The sequence below is a fragment of the Suricata suricatta genome, chromosome 9 (assembly GCF_006229205.1).
Source record: "Suricata suricatta isolate VVHF042 chromosome 9, meerkat_22Aug2017_6uvM2_HiC, whole genome shotgun sequence".
Classification (NCBI taxonomy): Eukaryota; Metazoa; Chordata; class Mammalia; order Carnivora; family Herpestidae; genus Suricata; species Suricata suricatta.
The window spans coordinates 24,679,523-24,696,374 of NC_043708.1; the positions used below are offsets into that span (position 1 = coordinate 24,679,523).

Here is a 16,852-nt window from a genome sequence, read left to right on the forward strand (position 1 = left end):
CAACTCCAGGTAAAAAACCAGCATGTGTGCGGGCCAAGAACACAGCAGAAAGACCGACAAAGGAATGGCTGCTTCTGAATGAGCCGCAAGGGCCCGAGCTCCCTAGGAAGCTCACCCGTGTGAGTGTCCTGTGTGTTCAAACGTGAGAGTGAAGGGGGGACACGCTGCTGAGAAATGAGTTTTGTGCTCAAACCATCCTTCCTCCTAGCCCAGCATCTGTCAGCTTCTGGCCTGCAGCTTGAAAACTCGTGTTCGGGGCGCCCTGCTGCCCTTCTGGGCTCTTCCTCCATGGTCACTGCCCAGCAGTCCCGAAGGCCCGGCTCAGCGTCTGCCCTCTGCCCCCCAGCCCGTGGCACCCCTCTGTCCTGTGGTTCGTCTTGCAGCCTTCTAAGTGTGCAGAACAGGAGTTGGGACACAGGGGAGAGGCAAGGAGAAGCGGGCAGTGGGGTGGTAACACGGAAGCCAGTGTCACTGAGATTCCTGATGCTGTAGGTGTAGAACCTTTCATGAAAAAGTATTTTGTTGGGGCGCCTGGGCTGCTCAGTTGGTTCAGAGTCCAACTTAGGCCCAGGTCATGATCTCACAGTCCTGAGTTTAAGCCCCGCGTCTGTCTCTGTGCTGACAGCTCTGAGCCTGGAGCCTGCTTCAGAGTCTGTGTCTTCCCCTTCTCTGCGCCCCCTTCCCTGGCTCATGCTCCGTCTCTCTCTCTCTCTCTCTCTCTCAAAAATAAATAAATGTTAAAAAATGTTTTAAAGAAAAAACTATTTTATTTAAAAAATATATCCGTCTTATTTGTAAATGAAATCCTTGGGGCAGAAATTAATCTAATTCTTCTGTATCAGCCACATCTCCTGGCAAGAGACCTTACATGGAGTTAATAAATGCATGCAGAGGCAAGTACAAAGTGCGTTCTCTATGCCAGGCTGCAGACAGAGCAGGAGAGGCTAGCCCGCACAACTGAGATAGGTTTCTGGTGCTTAAGGAAAGTGGGCAGGGCTCTGCCTCTGCTAACCTGAGCGGTCCTAAGGAACCTTCCAGGAACCAGGATGGACAGGGACTGACTCAGTCCCAGGACGGGGCCCTGGCTTGCACCCACCCTACGAATAAACCTGCTCCCTTTCTGGTTCTCTCTCTCTCTAAAGGTTAGTGAGCAGGTCTTCAGATGAGTTTTCTGTCTAATCTGAGATGGGATTAGGTCGATTAGATTAAATGTTTCAGGCACTTGATATGTCATCACCCCTAATATGAGGTTTACATGCAGTGGCAGGAGACGCTATTAATTAATTTTACGTTAAACACTAGAAGGTCAGGCCCAAATGATTCAGCATGCAAATGTATGCAAAATAGGCAAATTAGTGTTTCTGACAGACAAATGAGCCCCTATGTTTATTTTATTTTTTAATCAAAAAGAATTCAGCTCTGGACAAGGAAAAATGGAGATGTGAAAGGAAGCTTTTAATACTCTAAGCGAAGACAACGACACGGTCACAGTCCCCGCCACTTACCACTGTGTGCGGGGGCTGGGCTGACGGCCTCTTACCGTCTATGATGATTCCCAATTCACAGGCAAGGACACAGACGCTCAGAAAAATGAGATCTCTTCACAAGGCCAGCCAGGACAGAACTTGGATCAGAACTCAGGTCTGCCTGAGTCCAAAGTCTGTCCCTAACAACCTGTCTGCTCAGCCCACCTCCCTCTTGGTTGGGCACAGATGGGAGATAGAGCTGGTGGGGGCAGGGGGCCATGAGAGAGAATGGCGCAAGGGAGACAGTGCCTCCTGGTTCCTCGCCTCCCCTCAGAGGTGGCAGGAGAAGGAAGCAGTGACCTGGGGGACCACCAGGAGCCACTCCTGGGTCATCGCTGGGATGCAGTGGAAGAGGAGCGTGTGACAGCGGGGGGGATGAGGGGGGAGCTGTTCTGGATTCAGCCCTGGGTTACTGGAGCAATCCGGGCTGAGGTGTCTTAAGCAGTGGCTTGACCCCACATCTGAGCTGAATCAGCACAGGCCAGATTCAAACTACCGACTGTGTAATCCCAAGAGGCTAAGCTCCTTAGTAAGGGCGCTCCGGCTCAGATCCCCGGCTCACCCTCCCCAAGTCAGAAGGCCAGGGGCCACCAGCGAGTCCCTGCAGAAGGAATCCCATGCTTCCTGACAGCTAAGTGACACCAGTATCACCTCAAGGGCCCTTGTCCGCAGGAAGACTCCCTCACATAGGTCGAGCACACACAGTCTTTTATAAAAACATTCTGACTCCTGCAGTCAACCGTGGGCCTGGGCATCTAAAGTCTCAGACGCCTTAGCTACACCACCATGCATGCTGTATTCATTTTTCAGAGCCGGCGACACACACAAAGAATCTGCAGACAGGAAGATAAACTGCCCCATGTCACACAGCTTGTAAGAATCCAAGTCCATGGCGGATGACTGCCTGAGGAAAACGGGGCGTCCCCACCACACTATGAGACACAGACCCGTAAGAGGAATAAGCGGCACAGGCTTTCGAAGGGAATCGGTATCTACAAAAATAAAACTAAAAACCAGCTTCCTGTTTGTCCCGACTGGGGATGCTGAAGGGAGGGTTGGGGCCACACGCAGTGAACGGCCGTATCCAAAGTTCCGTGACCACTCGAAACGTACTTACTGCATGTACTTTCCATGCCACCCATTAAGAGATGGGCCTCCCTAGAGATCAGCCATGTGGCAATAATTGAGTCTGCAATGAACATGAGCATGTCCCACACATCACACTCCCACTTGCATTGCGTCCTCACGCCAAAGCCCACGAAGGACGGAGGTACTGCTGTCATTTCCTGTTCACGGAGGGGTCGGGTGACCTGCCCAGGGTGACACAGCTAGAACATTGCAGATCCAGATGGTGAAGCCTTTGAATCCCAGATTCCCCAGCCCACTGGCCTCTAAAGGAAGCAAGAAACTCAAACTGTCTCCTGCATTGTTTCCTGGGACATTTCTAATAAGGTCTACAAGAAAACCCTTTGGCCTTTAAGGACTGAGAAAACTTGCTCTTTGAATCTCACCTATCATAAGAGGCGATCATCAAACTTCTAGAATGATAATGGGTTCTGAAACGCCCCGAGCAGTTCAGAAGCATCACTGGACCTTCCAACACCTGCTTCCCTCCAATCCCACAGAGAGAAAAGAAGCCCAGAGGAAAACATGGCTCCTGGGTCCCGGAGCTCCCGTGTACCAGAACCATGGGGGTGGGGACAGTGGCCGAGACTCCCTGGTCCTATGGGACTCACCTGGGATGTGCTTGGCCCATCCGATGATGACCACGAGCTCCCTGTCTGCCAGGTCACAAAGAGTGGTCAGGGCCTTGATGTCACCCTCGGGCATGCCAGGGGGAGGCATAGCGTAGAGCTTGTCTGGCTCAGCCACCAGCAGGTAGGAGACAATCTTGGTCACTGCCAACAACCAAAGGAGGAATGTGAATGTTGGGGGAAGAGGTAGGGGCTAGGGTGGAGCCTGGAGTGGCTCAGGAAGAAAAGCCAGGCTCTGAGGAGTCCCAGCAGGTCGCCTCCCCTCCCCTCCCCTCCCCACTCCACTAACTTGCTGGTGGTACTGATTTGGGCTATTAAAAAATATCCCTCCGGGGCGCCTGGGTGGCTCAGTGGGTTAAGTGTCCCACTTTGGCTCAGGTCATGATCTCACAGTCCATGGGTTTGAGCCCTGCGTCAGGCTCTGTGCTGACAGCTCAGAGCCAGGAGCCTGTCTTCAGATTCTGTGTCTCCCTCTCTCTCTGCCCCTCCCCCACTCACTCTCTATATAAAATAAAGACTTTAAAAAAAAAAGAACTATCCCTCCAAGGGAAGTTGCTGGAACTTGAGAGGAACCTGCTCTGAGTGGCAGGCGAGGGCGACGTGTTCTGGATGCTGGGGCCCAGGCCTTCTCAGGATCACGCTTCATCTGCAGCCACGTTCTGTAAATCCCACATGGAAAGGCCTTGCGAATGAAGCCTGATGCACCCAACACCAGGCCAGGCATCGAGGCCATCTCCCCAAGAGTCACGCTGTCTCATAGCCAGCAGTGGGAAGGTGGCACCTCCCCAGCGGGCCGATGTCCCAGGTACCCATGCTGGCAGAAGGGGCACGGACCGCCCAACACTCACATGGCTTTTTAGCGGGTGGAGAAATCTGTAAGCTCAGGTAGGGGCTGCTCTCAGAGTCCAGCCGTCGCTTGTATTTCTGCCGGCCTCCACGCACTCGGTCAAGGCGCACACCTGTGGGGAAGAAAGGCCTGAGGCGTCAGGTTGCTCAATATCAGGATCATCAGCACTAACTCTGGAATTGCAACACTGGCTTTGGCCCCCATGACTAGATGCCTTCCCAGCTGCCCCAGGGCCAGACTCAGCCAGGGGGCCTTGCCATCCTAAAACAATTGTCTAATGGTAATGACCCATCCCAGGTGCCCTGGGCCTGGGCCTGCTGCTCGATTCAGCATCCTCCTGAAATCTACCCCAAGCAACCTTCAGCTTGAGTCTTTCGTCTCCAAAGGGAAAGCACAATGGAAGCACTCCTCTAGACGTTAGGGAAGGAAGACTCATACTAGGTGTGCCGTGAATCCAGGGAGGGTCGAGCTGGCTTGCCAGGCAGGAAAGGGAATCCCTGCCACTGGCAGGCACCTCCAAAGAATGAGAACAAGAACGTTCAGCCTTTTCACATGACAGCGTTTGAATGCGTGTTCATTACAAATGTCAATTTCTGGATCCCACTTTCAGAGACCGTGGGATGGAGCTCTACAGTCTCTCTTCTAGACTATCAGGAGTATAGGGACTGATTGGGCAGCGGTAGTGCCTTCAGTAGCAGAAGTGTGGGTAGCTCTGGGCCGGACTCTCCTGGATGGGGGTGCAGGTGGTCCTGGCTACACCTGGACAATGAGTACCTCAAAGTCTCCCAATAGCAGGTGCAAAGGTGGGTGTGGCCACTCACCACTGACATCCCTTCCCAGGAGGAGGCCCATTCCTAGAGAGATCTGCTATTTCCCTGGGTCTATATGGCCTTCCAGGAACCCACCCCACCCTCAGCGCCTGCTGTCTAGAGAGACGTGTAGGTACCATTTGACATCCCTCACCAGCCTGCAGGGTGGACTGGTGGACAGGACCTCAAATAGGTTCCTCATCTGAAGGCACACAAGCACAGACTGGCCTCCAACCTACGTGGCCTGCCCTGAGAAATGGATGGGACCCAACAAATTAGCTCCAAAGGATGAACTATTAAAGAAAGCAGAGTGGCTCCCTTAAGCTTATCATTTAAGAGAGTTTGATTAGAACACATAAAAAGTGAGAAACAATGAGGCGCCTGGGTGGCTCAGTCTGTTAAGCGTCCGACTTCAGCTCAGGTCATGATCTCATGGTTTATGGCTTCGAGCTCTGTATTGGGCTCTGTGCTGACAGCTCAGAGCCTGGAGCCTGCTTTGGATTCTGTGTCTCCCTCTCTCTCTGCTCCTCCCCTGCTCGAACTCTGTGTCTCTCTCTCAAAAATAAATAAACATTAAAAAATTTTTTTAAATTAAAAATGGATTCTGTGTCTCCCTCTCTCTCTGCTCCTCCCCTGCTCGAACTCTGTGTCTCTCTCTCAAAAATAAATAAACATTAAAAAATTTTTAAAAATTAAAAATAAAAAAGTGAGAGACAAAGACAGAGTCCTAAGAGGAAGCTCAGTGGCCACTGCAGGTGACAGGTCAAGTTCAACTTCCTGTTCCTCTCCCCAAAGGTCAACAGCATCACCCTCAGAGCCCTAGTAGCTGATCTTCCGAGCACTTTCTCCCTGCCACCTCCTCCTGCCTGTCCTCCTAGCTTGGTAGTGGCGGCAGCCAGTCCTGCCAGCTCAGGCCCTTCCTGATGAGAAGCCAGAAAGCAGCACTACTGGTGACCGAATGGAATAAGGATTTAGATCCAGTTCATGCCAGGGGCGATTTTCTGGCTGTTTCTTAGGATGTACAGCTACTACATTTAAGTCCCTGGGACAAGAGAGGAACAGTCCTGGAGCAAAGAGAGCTGTAGAAAGTGAAATCACTGTTTACTGAATAAGAGGGACCAGCCCTTCAGCTGCTAATTGCCCTACAGGAAGGGGGCAAGGAATACCTGCTCCCAGTTGAGCGCTCAGACCACCCCTTCCCTCAGGGCGGAGAGCAGGGAGGATGCTGCAAGCCACCAAGCCAGATGGCCCAAGGGGACTCTCTGTGGGGCCAGTCACTGCTCTGCACTTTCATCAGCAGCCCCAGTTTGACATTCCTGTACTTGATGCTGAACATGGCTGTAGTAAACACTTTTGGGGGGAGAGGGTCTACTCAGCATCCCACTCAACCCTGCTTCCTGTTTAACAATTCCTCTACTGTGGGTCATCTCATGGGGTTGGGGGGCTGTGCCCACCCCAACTCTGAGTATCTGATTCACCCTCTAAAGGTTGAAGCATGGTCTGGTAACTCAGGAACGATGGGCTAGAGGCTTTGATCAAATCGCACCAGGACGGGGGAGGGGGAGGACGGGTCGGGGCTGCACGGGTGGCTCAGCAGCAGGGGTGTGGGCAGCCCTGGCTCTCCTGGCTACTGCACCTCCAGTACCTGGGCTTTCTGGAGCTGCCCCTGGTCCTTGTCTGGCATCTAAGTGTGGTCCTTGAGGCTCCTAAGAAGCTTCCTGTGAACTCCCCCTCTGCTTTGAGGGGCAGAGTAGACTGCAACTGACCACAGCGACAGTTGGGTTGCCTAGAACCAGAGTCTGAGATAAGAGTTTATCTGGAAGGTGAACTCAGGAAGAAAGCCAATCATGAGTGTGCGCCTGAGCAGGTGAGCAGGCTACTGCTGTCGCCAGCCGAGGCTCAGCCTCGCTGAGGACCCTGGGAGAGAGGGCAGGACACCCCCAGACGAGGGCCTTGGGGCATCCAGCCGCCCCTCCTAGTGGTCACCAGCCCTTCCCGGGCCAGAGCTCTGGTGCCACAGCAAGCCCTGGGCAGAGCTGCGGTCACAATGAGGAAGTCCGGTCAGCATGCATGTGACAGAGTGCTGAGTGAAGGCAGGTGGGACACCGGCCACTGCCCTCCGTCTCAAACGGTGGTCCAGGCCAGGCGTCATCCGGGAGCTCATCTGAAATGCAAACACCTCATGCTGCCCCCTAGGAACAGGAGTCAGCACTCTGACAAGGTGACTCGGAGGCACACGACTATTTGGAAAGAGCTGCAACATAGCATCCTACGGACCGGCAGCACCAAGGACCTTGAAGGGGCAGCGGAGGCCTAAATGGTGCAGGACCTAAAGCCACCACCCCTTCCAGCCCCCTCAGTGAGGGCAGAAGGAGCAGGCACACAAAGGCAGGAAGGATGGCTCCTCCTATGCAGGCTTTTTGGGTAAAGTTCCCTGTTTCCAGGCACCCTCCTGTGACACAGCTACAAAGCGGCACCCCCTGCCTACGACACTGACGCTGGACATGAGCCAAACCTTCCACCAAGCTCTGCTTTGTCTTAGAAAGCTGGTTAAGACTCAAAGTGAAAATACCAGACTTTATTCACACAAGAGGATGAGGGGGCCCACTTCCTGCACACCTACTGTGTGCTGGGCTCTGACCACAGTCCAGGATAAGCCCCGCCTCCCTTCACGGACCTTCTCTCCTGAAGCCAGTCTCACCAGCTCTCTCCTACACCCACCCCGGGTGGTGTAGCAGGAGTGGGAACTGCTTGACAAAACACAGAAAGAGGCATGGGTCCCTTAGCGAGGCAAGGAGATGGGCACTTGCCACTTCTGTCTTGAACTCCATCTAGAATGTTCTTTGTCCTGATACAGGGCCTGGCCTGTAGTGGGTGTTCAAGAAAGTCTTGATGCATACAGGAATGGATGGGCCTCCTTCCCCCTGGGTGCTGGGTGCTTCTTCCAGGGCTCCAAGCTCCAACAGCACCCCTACAACAAGGTGCTGCTCTCCATCCCATTACAGGGTCTATCATGGTGCCCAGTGGACGCTCAGGAAGCTAGAGCTGGGGCGCCTGAGTGGCTCAGTTGGCTGAGCATCTAACTTGAGCTCAGATCATGATCTCATAGTTTGTGGATTCAGGCCCTGCATCAGGCTCTGCACTAACAGAGGAGACTGCTTCAGATCCTTTGTCTCCCTCTCTCTCTGCACCCTCCCTACGCCCCTCAAAAATTAACATTAAAAAAACAAGAAAGCTGGAGATTTTACTGTCATCATCTTCATCACCATTATTATTATTATTATTATTATTATTATTATTATTACTCTTCCCCAACAACTGTGTACAATTCTCTGGTTAAGTCACAGTACTAACAATCATGAGAACAGCCTAATTTATGGAGGACTATCTCTGTGCATTGCCCTTTGTCATCTACAACACATAAAGCAGGCACAACTATCCCCATTTTACCAATGAGAACAACTGAGGCCTGGGTAAAAGAGCCAGGACCCACGCTCTCTGCTACTCCAGGGTACAGCCCCCCTGGGCCCAGTAGGTGTAATCTCTCCTCTAAATTTTCTCCTTCAGATCTTCACGGCAGGATGGTCAATGCCTCCAATCAATACATGCATCAATTACCAGCTTATTCTGTTTTCTTAAGAAAAGTAGCCTGTTAGGTTTGATTATGCCAGAATTGACGTCTGGTGTGAGCCAGGTTTGCGTCCTGGCTTCCTGCCTGCTTTCCCAGGTCTTCCCCCAGCCACAAGCCCATAATGGCTCCAGCCCATGGGATCCAGTGGTCAAGATCCCAGACCTGTCTCAAGGGCCTTGGCCCACTGGCTCTCAGAGCGTTGGTCTCATCATCAGGTACAGGAAAGGAGGCAACGGTACTATCAACTCTGCTCAATGAATATGGCTTTTGTGACACCAGAATGACGTAACAGCGGGGAAATGCCTGGTTAGGTTGGCAGTGGCTCCAATAGGCCGTCACTCCCACTGCCCACATGGCAGCACTCACTGGCACTTCACGTGCCACCTTGCGCTTGTTTCCCTCTTCCCATCCACTTTTCAATTCATGGGTTCCTAAGGGAAAGGGCCCGTGTTGGCTCCATTTTCTGAGCTCTCCCTCTCCCAAACCGTCCCCATCAGGTTTTACTAAATCATTTAGGGTAGAGACATCCCATGGTATAGATCTGTGCTTCCCAACCCAGGGGCCCCCTTTCCACAGGCTGGGGTTGGGGCAGATGGGCCCCACCCAGATGATGTGGCTCTATCCCTCTTGCCCAAAGGCAATTAAAATCGGCATTTACCCGTGAAGGCCTAGTTCAAATATTCTCTCCACTGAGAAGCCCTTCCAGACTCCCCCTGGCAAAGTTGGCCATGCTCTTCTTGGGCTCCTCCTGCTTATTCTCTATTTTAACAACGACAGTCAAAACAACAACTCTTCACAATAACACAGAGTGCTCATCTCCCTGGTGGGCTACGGGCACTTCCTAGGCAAGGACTTTCCTTCATCTTTGTCACCCAAGCTCCGCACCCAGCCCATGGTAAGCAGTCAAGTGTCTGAGTAAAATGATGCACCAGTTCAAATGAAGCCCTGCAGGCTTAGGAAACCAAAGAATCTCAGGGTCTTATCCTGTTCCCAGCTTCCCTTTGTCTCCCAGCCTCCAGAAATTCACTCCCTTAGGATAGCCTGCTCCTCATGAAAGTTTCCCCTGTATTGAGCTACATTCTGTTTCTCAGTCACTTTCTACCTACCCTCCATCTCATCCAATGAGACTACCCCCTTTCACAAGACAACACTTTATGGACTTAAACATCCTTGGGAGCCCTCCTTCTATAGCCAAGCACTCTTTATTTTCTGTATTTGTACAGTGTTTCCAGGCCAATCACCTCCCTGCCTTCTACGCATTTGTCTTTATTGGTCTGCTCTAAACTGAGAATGGTCAGCTTCTCAAACACAGAGACAGTGGACAGAGGTCTGAATTCCTCTGCACTCTTCCTTAACAGACATTGGTCAACTGTGTTTGTACTTATTATCTACCAATGTGTTTTTATAGTCTATCTAGAGTACACTGCTCACAATTTTAGTAAATGAGATAATGGCATGGACTGAGTTCTCATCCTGAGCACTGCAGCAAGATGCTGGATCATAAATCTTTTACAAACAAATCACCAAATTTGAACAGTTGGGTCTGGCAGATGTTATTAGTTGTTTACCCAACTTTCTTTCCATTCCCTCTCTTGTATGCTAACAGAACCCGGGTTTTGTTTGTAGAGGCATCCTACCCCTCGTGCAATAGTCCTACCAATCCTGGTCCCTACTTTCCCAGTTTCCCGCATAGCAAGTGCTGGTCATATGACCTGGTTCCAGCCAATGGGCTGTGAGGGGAAGTCCATGTTGGGGGCTTCCAGGAATGGTTTTGCTTTTCTGGTAGAAGAGACAGACGTGTTTGGTGCAACTCTGTTTGTCTTTTCCTGCCCTGACCTGGAAGGTGAAGGTTAGAGCTGTGACAGCCAAGTGAGGACCCCAGAGAACACCAAAAAAAGACAGAGCCTGTGAAATGCCAGCAAATGCCGATCTCCAGAATTCCTCGTAGGTAGGGAAATCAATCTCATTTTCGATGCTTAAGCTACTAGCAGTCAAGTTCTCCGTGACTTGCAGCAGAAAGCAATTTTTGCTAATAAAATGGGCAATTACTTTTTAAATTAGGATACTTAAGCCTTACAGACACCAAATAGGGGGAAAAAAGGCAACTGGAACTTGAAATGAGAGTTGCCTTATTGTTTGTGTTCTTATAGTTTTAGCAAACTATCTAAACAAGTAGGCTCAGGGAGCATATTAAAATACAAATGAACTTATAATCACTGTATGGATTAGATTGTATCATCTTAATGATACTTTCTGAATTGAAAGCATTCATAATGCTTTCAGGTGAGCTATTCCAGATCTCTAAATACTGTAATGAATACATACCCTTTGTTTTAACCACTGTTCAACACTGTTAATCCCTTAACACGTGTGGACCATGATTTGAGCATTCATAACTTTGCTAAGAATACAGAAAGATCAATAATCACTGAAATCCATGTGCCTGTGCAGACTGAGTCCTGTAGCTGAGCTCAGGACTAGACAGGGGGCCAATCCCTAAATCTTGTAGGCACGAGTATAAGGAGAAGTTTACAGCTACTGACCAGCTGTTATTTGGTGGTGGCTGCTGCTCTATTTCACATAGGCACTGTCACAACCCTCGAGGGAGATTCTATTAGCCCATTTTACAGATGGGGAAATGGAGGGTAAGAGAGGGTGAGTGACTTGCCAAGACCACACAGGCAGGAATGCAGTCTGACTTTGACCTCTGAGAACAGCTACAATTCTCACCTTCTTGCTTGGCCAATTCCCCCAAACCTTTTCAGGCTGGCGTTGTTAAAGACTCCCCACTGTTGCTAGTCCTGGGGTCCAACACCACTTCTGACGGTTCCCTCGATCGCACCCGCCCCTCTGTAAATAGTTCCTTCATTAAATCCTCTTTGGTGACCTGTGAGGGGACATCGGCTCCTGCCCAGCCTTACCAAGACAATGGGGAGGTCAGAGGTGGTCGCTCACCCTTGCAAGGAACAGGGTCTCAGGCAGTGTGATCAGGGGGAGTAGCTAAGAAAGAAGCACTAGACTCAGGGCCAGACCTGGATGGACTCCCTCAGGTACTAACCTGAGTGGCCTAGAGCAAACTTCTTCACCCTTCTGTGCCTCAGTTTCTACATCTGTACTAAAATAACAGGATGTACCTCATAGGAGTGCTGAGGGTCGAACGAGTTAGGACATGTGACGCACTTAAGGGGGCGCCTGGGTGGCTTCATCAGTTAAGCAACTGACTTCCCCTCAGGTGATGATCTCACTGTTTGTGAGTTCAAGCCCCATATCAGACTCGTTGCTGTCAGCACAGAGCCTGCTTTAGATCCTCTGTCTGACCCTCCCCTGCTCATGCTCCCTGTTTCTCAAAAATAAATAAATTTTTAAAAATGCTTTTAATTAAAACATTAAAAAAAATAATAAAGCACTTAAAATACTGTAAAGGACACCTAATAAGTGATCATTAAGTGCCAGTTAATATTACTATTATTAAAAATACTTCACCCTTGAAATTGTTCTCAATTGTGACTGTATCAACATCAACATCAGTATCTTGGCTGTGATACTACGCTAGTTCTGCAAGCTGCCGCCTTGGGAGACTGGGTAATGGGCACATGGGATCTGTCTGTATTCCTTCTGACAACTACCTGTGACTCTACAATGACCTCAAAAATAAAAAGACGAATTACAATTTTTAGCTACCTGTGGAAATACAAAATGGTGCAGCTGTTGCAGGAAACAGCTTGGCAGTTGCTCAGAAAGTTAAACTGAATGATCATACGTGTCCTATGACCCAGCAATTTCATTCCTAGGTATATCCCCAAAAGAACTGAAGTCAGAAATTCTAACAGATATTTATATTTCAATGGTCATGGCAGGAAGACTCACAATAGCCAAAAGGAGGAAGCCACCCAACGATCTGTCGACAGATGAATGGATAAGTAAAATTCAGGGTCATACATACAAGGCATTGTTACTAAGCCATAAGAAGGAATGGACTTTTGACACCTGCTATTAACGTAACATACCTACTGACATGTGCAATTTAATAAGCAGTGAATTGTATCTTAAAGCTAGTAAAAACTTTAAAAATGCTGTCTCAGGTTAGTAGAATTAAGTAATATAAAATACATGAAAGTAACAAAGTGCTTGGTACACAGTGAGCGCTTCATAGGAATTTCTTTCCTTTCATCTGCCTGCGGAAGGTGTTAGGGGCTGGCAGGAACTGACCACCTTCTTCTTGGGAAGAGAGAGAAAACCCCTTGCTTATAACGACATGAGTCAGGTATGTTAAACAAGACCCTTAAGGAACTAAGGTTCGGGAGGTTGAATAGTGTGCCCAGGGGCACACAGATCCCCAGGCTCTCTCTTGAATATGCCCACAGGGTGGAGCGCTGCCTTTGTCCAGCCCAGGACCCAGGTTCTGCTTTGGCTGCAGCTGTGCAGCTCCCAGCCCCCACCAGGCTCCTCACTGGGCTGGGATCGGCCGTGTCCCATCCTACTTCCCAACTCAGGACACAAGAAATACTAAAGAAGCTGCAGGGCCACTCTGGGTCAGAAGGTCCTTGGAAGGAGGGATGGTAGGCTCCCCAGACCTCTTGATCCCATGCCCATCCGCTGACCTCTCCCACCCACAGCAGGTGCATCGGCATCCAGAAGCGGCAGCTGCCTCGTCTTGATCAGATGTCCACTTGCTGACTTGATAAGATCAGCCTTCTGGCTTTTTTCTTAATGAAGTAAAATAATACCTGCTTCCCTCCACCTCCCTCCTTTCTTCTGATTTTCCCTCCCTAAGCTGGACAAGATCCCAGTCTTTCGGAAGCAAAAATAGCCACGTGTGCAGGGGCACGGCAGCTGGGGACAGTTCAAGTTTCTTTCTTTTCTAGCCAGGCACTAAAAATAACCCGCTGAGGCTCTAAACAGCGTGGCCCTGCACCTGGCCCGGGCGCTGCCCCCGTCACATTTCTCTTCCCACAGGAAATGCTCAGACCAGGCTGAAGAGGGAAAGGCCTCTATGCCTGTGTCCTCTGGCCTCCTCTGCAGAGCGGCTATCTGTGTCTAAGGAATGGATCTCTCCCGACATGGCGGAGTTTTCATGGTCAGAACCCTTCTCCTCGCCTCACCCAGAAATCCCACCCTCCCGGCCACCCCGCCTCAATTCAGTGTCCTTGGTTTATGAATGACGTAAGCGGGTTCACATTTGTGCAATGCTGCACAGTTTACAAAGCTATCTCCGTATCTCATTAACTCTGCCCAACAATACTGAGGGAGGGAGACCACAGGATGATTATTATTTCCATGGGAAAACTGAGGCTCAGAAAAGACATGTAACTTGCTCAGGGTCACACAGGGGGAGGATCTGAACCTTGACCTCCAAATCCTGTCTCTTTTGCTTTGAACTCGAGGCCACCAGTCTGTGGGCTCACTGGGATGTCCCGGAAAGCTTCTCAACAATACAGACTCTGACTACTGACTCCTTTGAGGTGCTGAGTCAGCAGGCCTGGCGCGATGTCCAGGAATGGATAATTTTTCAACATTCCTCCAGTGATTCGATGACTTGCCGGGTCTGAGGAGCACTATGCTAATCCTGTTTATTCAATACTTAAGTCAGTCCAGTGTTCCTCCTTGGGGACTTGGGGGTTGACTCTGCCTATAAGTTCCACAAAATGACGACTGACTCATCTCTAAAAGGGAAAAACACCCAGAAGGGGATGTAGGTAACCAGAGGATGCGGGTCAGGGGGGCATGCTGACAGGTGCCCCCAGCACAGCAGACGAGTGCCCTAAGCACTCGTCTACACCCCTTGCACATGCAGGGCTTCCTTTAGCTACCTGTCCTGCGGGGAGTTCTGGGTGACAGGTGAGCTCACCTTGCTGCCTAGGAAAGAATGGCTATCTGGGGCTGCCTCTTACCCTTGTGCCATCTCATAATGGTGGAGACAGCCTGATGCCTGACTCACTGTAAGTCAAAGCCTCGTGAGTGAATCAAGTCACATGCTACCTAATATTCTGGGACTTGTGCCAACGGCTCCCGGGTGGGACAATGGTACTCAGTGATGAGCTCCTGGCCTCCTGTCTATGGAAGTATCCGTCTCCTGCTGCTCTCTCCCCAGGACCCTTCTCACTCAGCCCATCATGGGCCCAAGGACATTTCAGCAAGCCTGGGCTGGCCCTGCCTTCTGAACTGCCAAAAAGTCGCCAACACTATACATATGACAGGGCCAAGCTACTTCTACCCAGTCTCTTCTTCCTTTCCCTTCCTCTTTTTTCCCTTTAAGGAAGAGCTACAGGCTTTGTTACTGGTCAAACCATCTACTTTGAGTTGGGCTGGGCTTCTTAAAAGGAATTCTCACATAACCAAGGACACTAAATACCACCTAGCTCTGTTACTTACTGGCTGCGTGGCCGTGGGCAAGCTAAACTCAGTTGCACCATACCAGGCATGGCAAATAGCTGTTGGCTGTGCCACTGCCCTCCATTTCCTAGTCTGTGGCAGACATTGCTAACTGATCACAGCACTCACTCTTGCCTACTGATCCCAATTGTGCCTAAGCCTAGGTGGCCACTCCCCACCCTACAGCTGACAGTCTGACTGTGAAGGCAGTTTACCATCCAGGAGTCTGAGTGTTTCAGTTCTTTCTACCTCTAACTCTGATTCTGTAATAACAGGTCTTAATTGGACTCCAGGAGCCTCTGAGGCAGGCTTCAGGGATTCTGCGAAGCTCCTAAAATTTTCTGCAAAATTTTATGTGCAAGTACTTGCATATATTTTATGGCAGAATTTCCTCCGGATTTGCAGAATTCATGAGCCCCTAAATCAATAACCACGGGGTTAGAGGCTGTCACAGTAAACATCATATAAACAAACAATGAATAAATAAGATAATTTCAGATTGGGAGTTCAGCAAGGAAGTAAACAAAGGGATACGATAGAAATGAAGTGGGAAGAGGGGCCTTTCTGAGATGACATTTAAGTTAGAGCTGAAGTATGAAGGGCTAACCATGGGGACAGTGTTCCAGGCAGGAAAAACAGCTGAGAGGTCCTAGGGTGGACAAGAGTCTATCATGCTTGAGGACCAAAAGTAAGCCAGTGAGGCTGGAGCAGAGGGAGCAGGGGTGAGGAGCAGGAAAGGAAGGGGACCAGATGACACTGAAAAGGTGGGGAGGTGCTAGACCACCTGGCAGGGTCTGGAAGATCAGAGTTCAGTGCTTAGATTTTATTCTAAGTACAATGGAAAGCCACTGGATGATATGAAGCAACATGACAGAATCATTTTAGTGCTTTAAGAAGATCACTGTGGCTGCTGTGGGAATTGGATTAAATAGGAACTGGAATCGGAAGTCCAGGTATGGAAGTGTTGCAATGGTCCAGGAGAAGACGGCGCCTCCCTGGACCAGGGTCATGGCCATGGAGATGAAGAAAAGGAGGAGGATCTGAAATATAGTTTGGACATTGACTCAAAAGGAGTCCAGGATGACTTCTAGGTTTTGCCTGAGGAAGGGGTAAATAGGAGTGCCGTTCCTGAGATGGGGAAGACTCAGGTGGGGGGTAGGGGTAGGGCATACCCTCTAGGTGTGTAGTGTCTGTGTGATGCCTCATAAGGCACCCAAGTGGGCATGCTAGCGGGGCAGTTAGGCACTGGTATCTAGAATGCATGGAAGGAGCTGGAATGGGAGGTCTCAGATTGAGAGTCATCTATATCAAGCCTTGGACCTAGAAGAGATCACCTGCAGGGTACAGGTGAAGAGGAACCTGGTTCCAAGTCCCAAATAACCCCAACATGTAAAGAGCAGGAAAGAGAAGCATCTGCAAAAAAGACTAGATAAAGAGCACGGTAAGAGAGGTGAGGAGAAAACCAGGCAAACAGAATGACAGAGAAGCCAAGAGAAGAGGGCGCAGGAGGCTGGCCACCTGTTCAGAATGTCGCCGAGAGGCTGAGTCAGGGAAGACAGAGGAGCACCAGGTTCGGCAGGGGGCATGGGGACAGGCTCAGAGCTGTGGTCAGGGGTGCGGTGTGACCAGGGCAGACTGAGGGTAAAGAGCTCATCGTACTCAAAAATTGATTCCAGGGGCGCCTGGGTGGCTCAGTCGGTTAAGAAGCCAACTTCTGCCCGGTCATGATCTCATGGTATATGGGTTCAAACCCCATGTCGGGCTCTGTGCTGACAGCTAGCTCAGAGCCTAGAGCCTACTTCAGATTCTGTGTCTCCCTCTCTCTCTGCCCCTCCCCTGCTCATGCTCTATATCTGTATCTCTCTCGAAAATGAATAAACAGGGGCACCTGGGTGGCTCAGTTGGTTAAGCAT

General features: G+C 50.3%; 1 protein-coding gene across 2 annotated transcripts in view; it reads right to left on the reverse strand.

The window, feature by feature from the left end:
- Nucleotides 1–16,852, reverse strand: part of ESRRB (estrogen related receptor beta) — a 168,776-nt gene that overhangs the window by 12,914 nt on the left and 139,010 nt on the right. For both annotated transcript variants that reach the window (XM_029951299.1, XM_029951298.1), the window contains exons 4-5: nt 4,129–4,239; nt 3,263–3,424 (exon numbers count right to left, since the gene is read on the reverse strand). In XM_029951299.1, the coding sequence (XP_029807159.1) occupies nt 3,263–3,424; nt 4,129–4,239 (273 nt within the window). The remainder of the gene's footprint in view (nt 1–3,262; nt 3,425–4,128; nt 4,240–16,852) is intronic.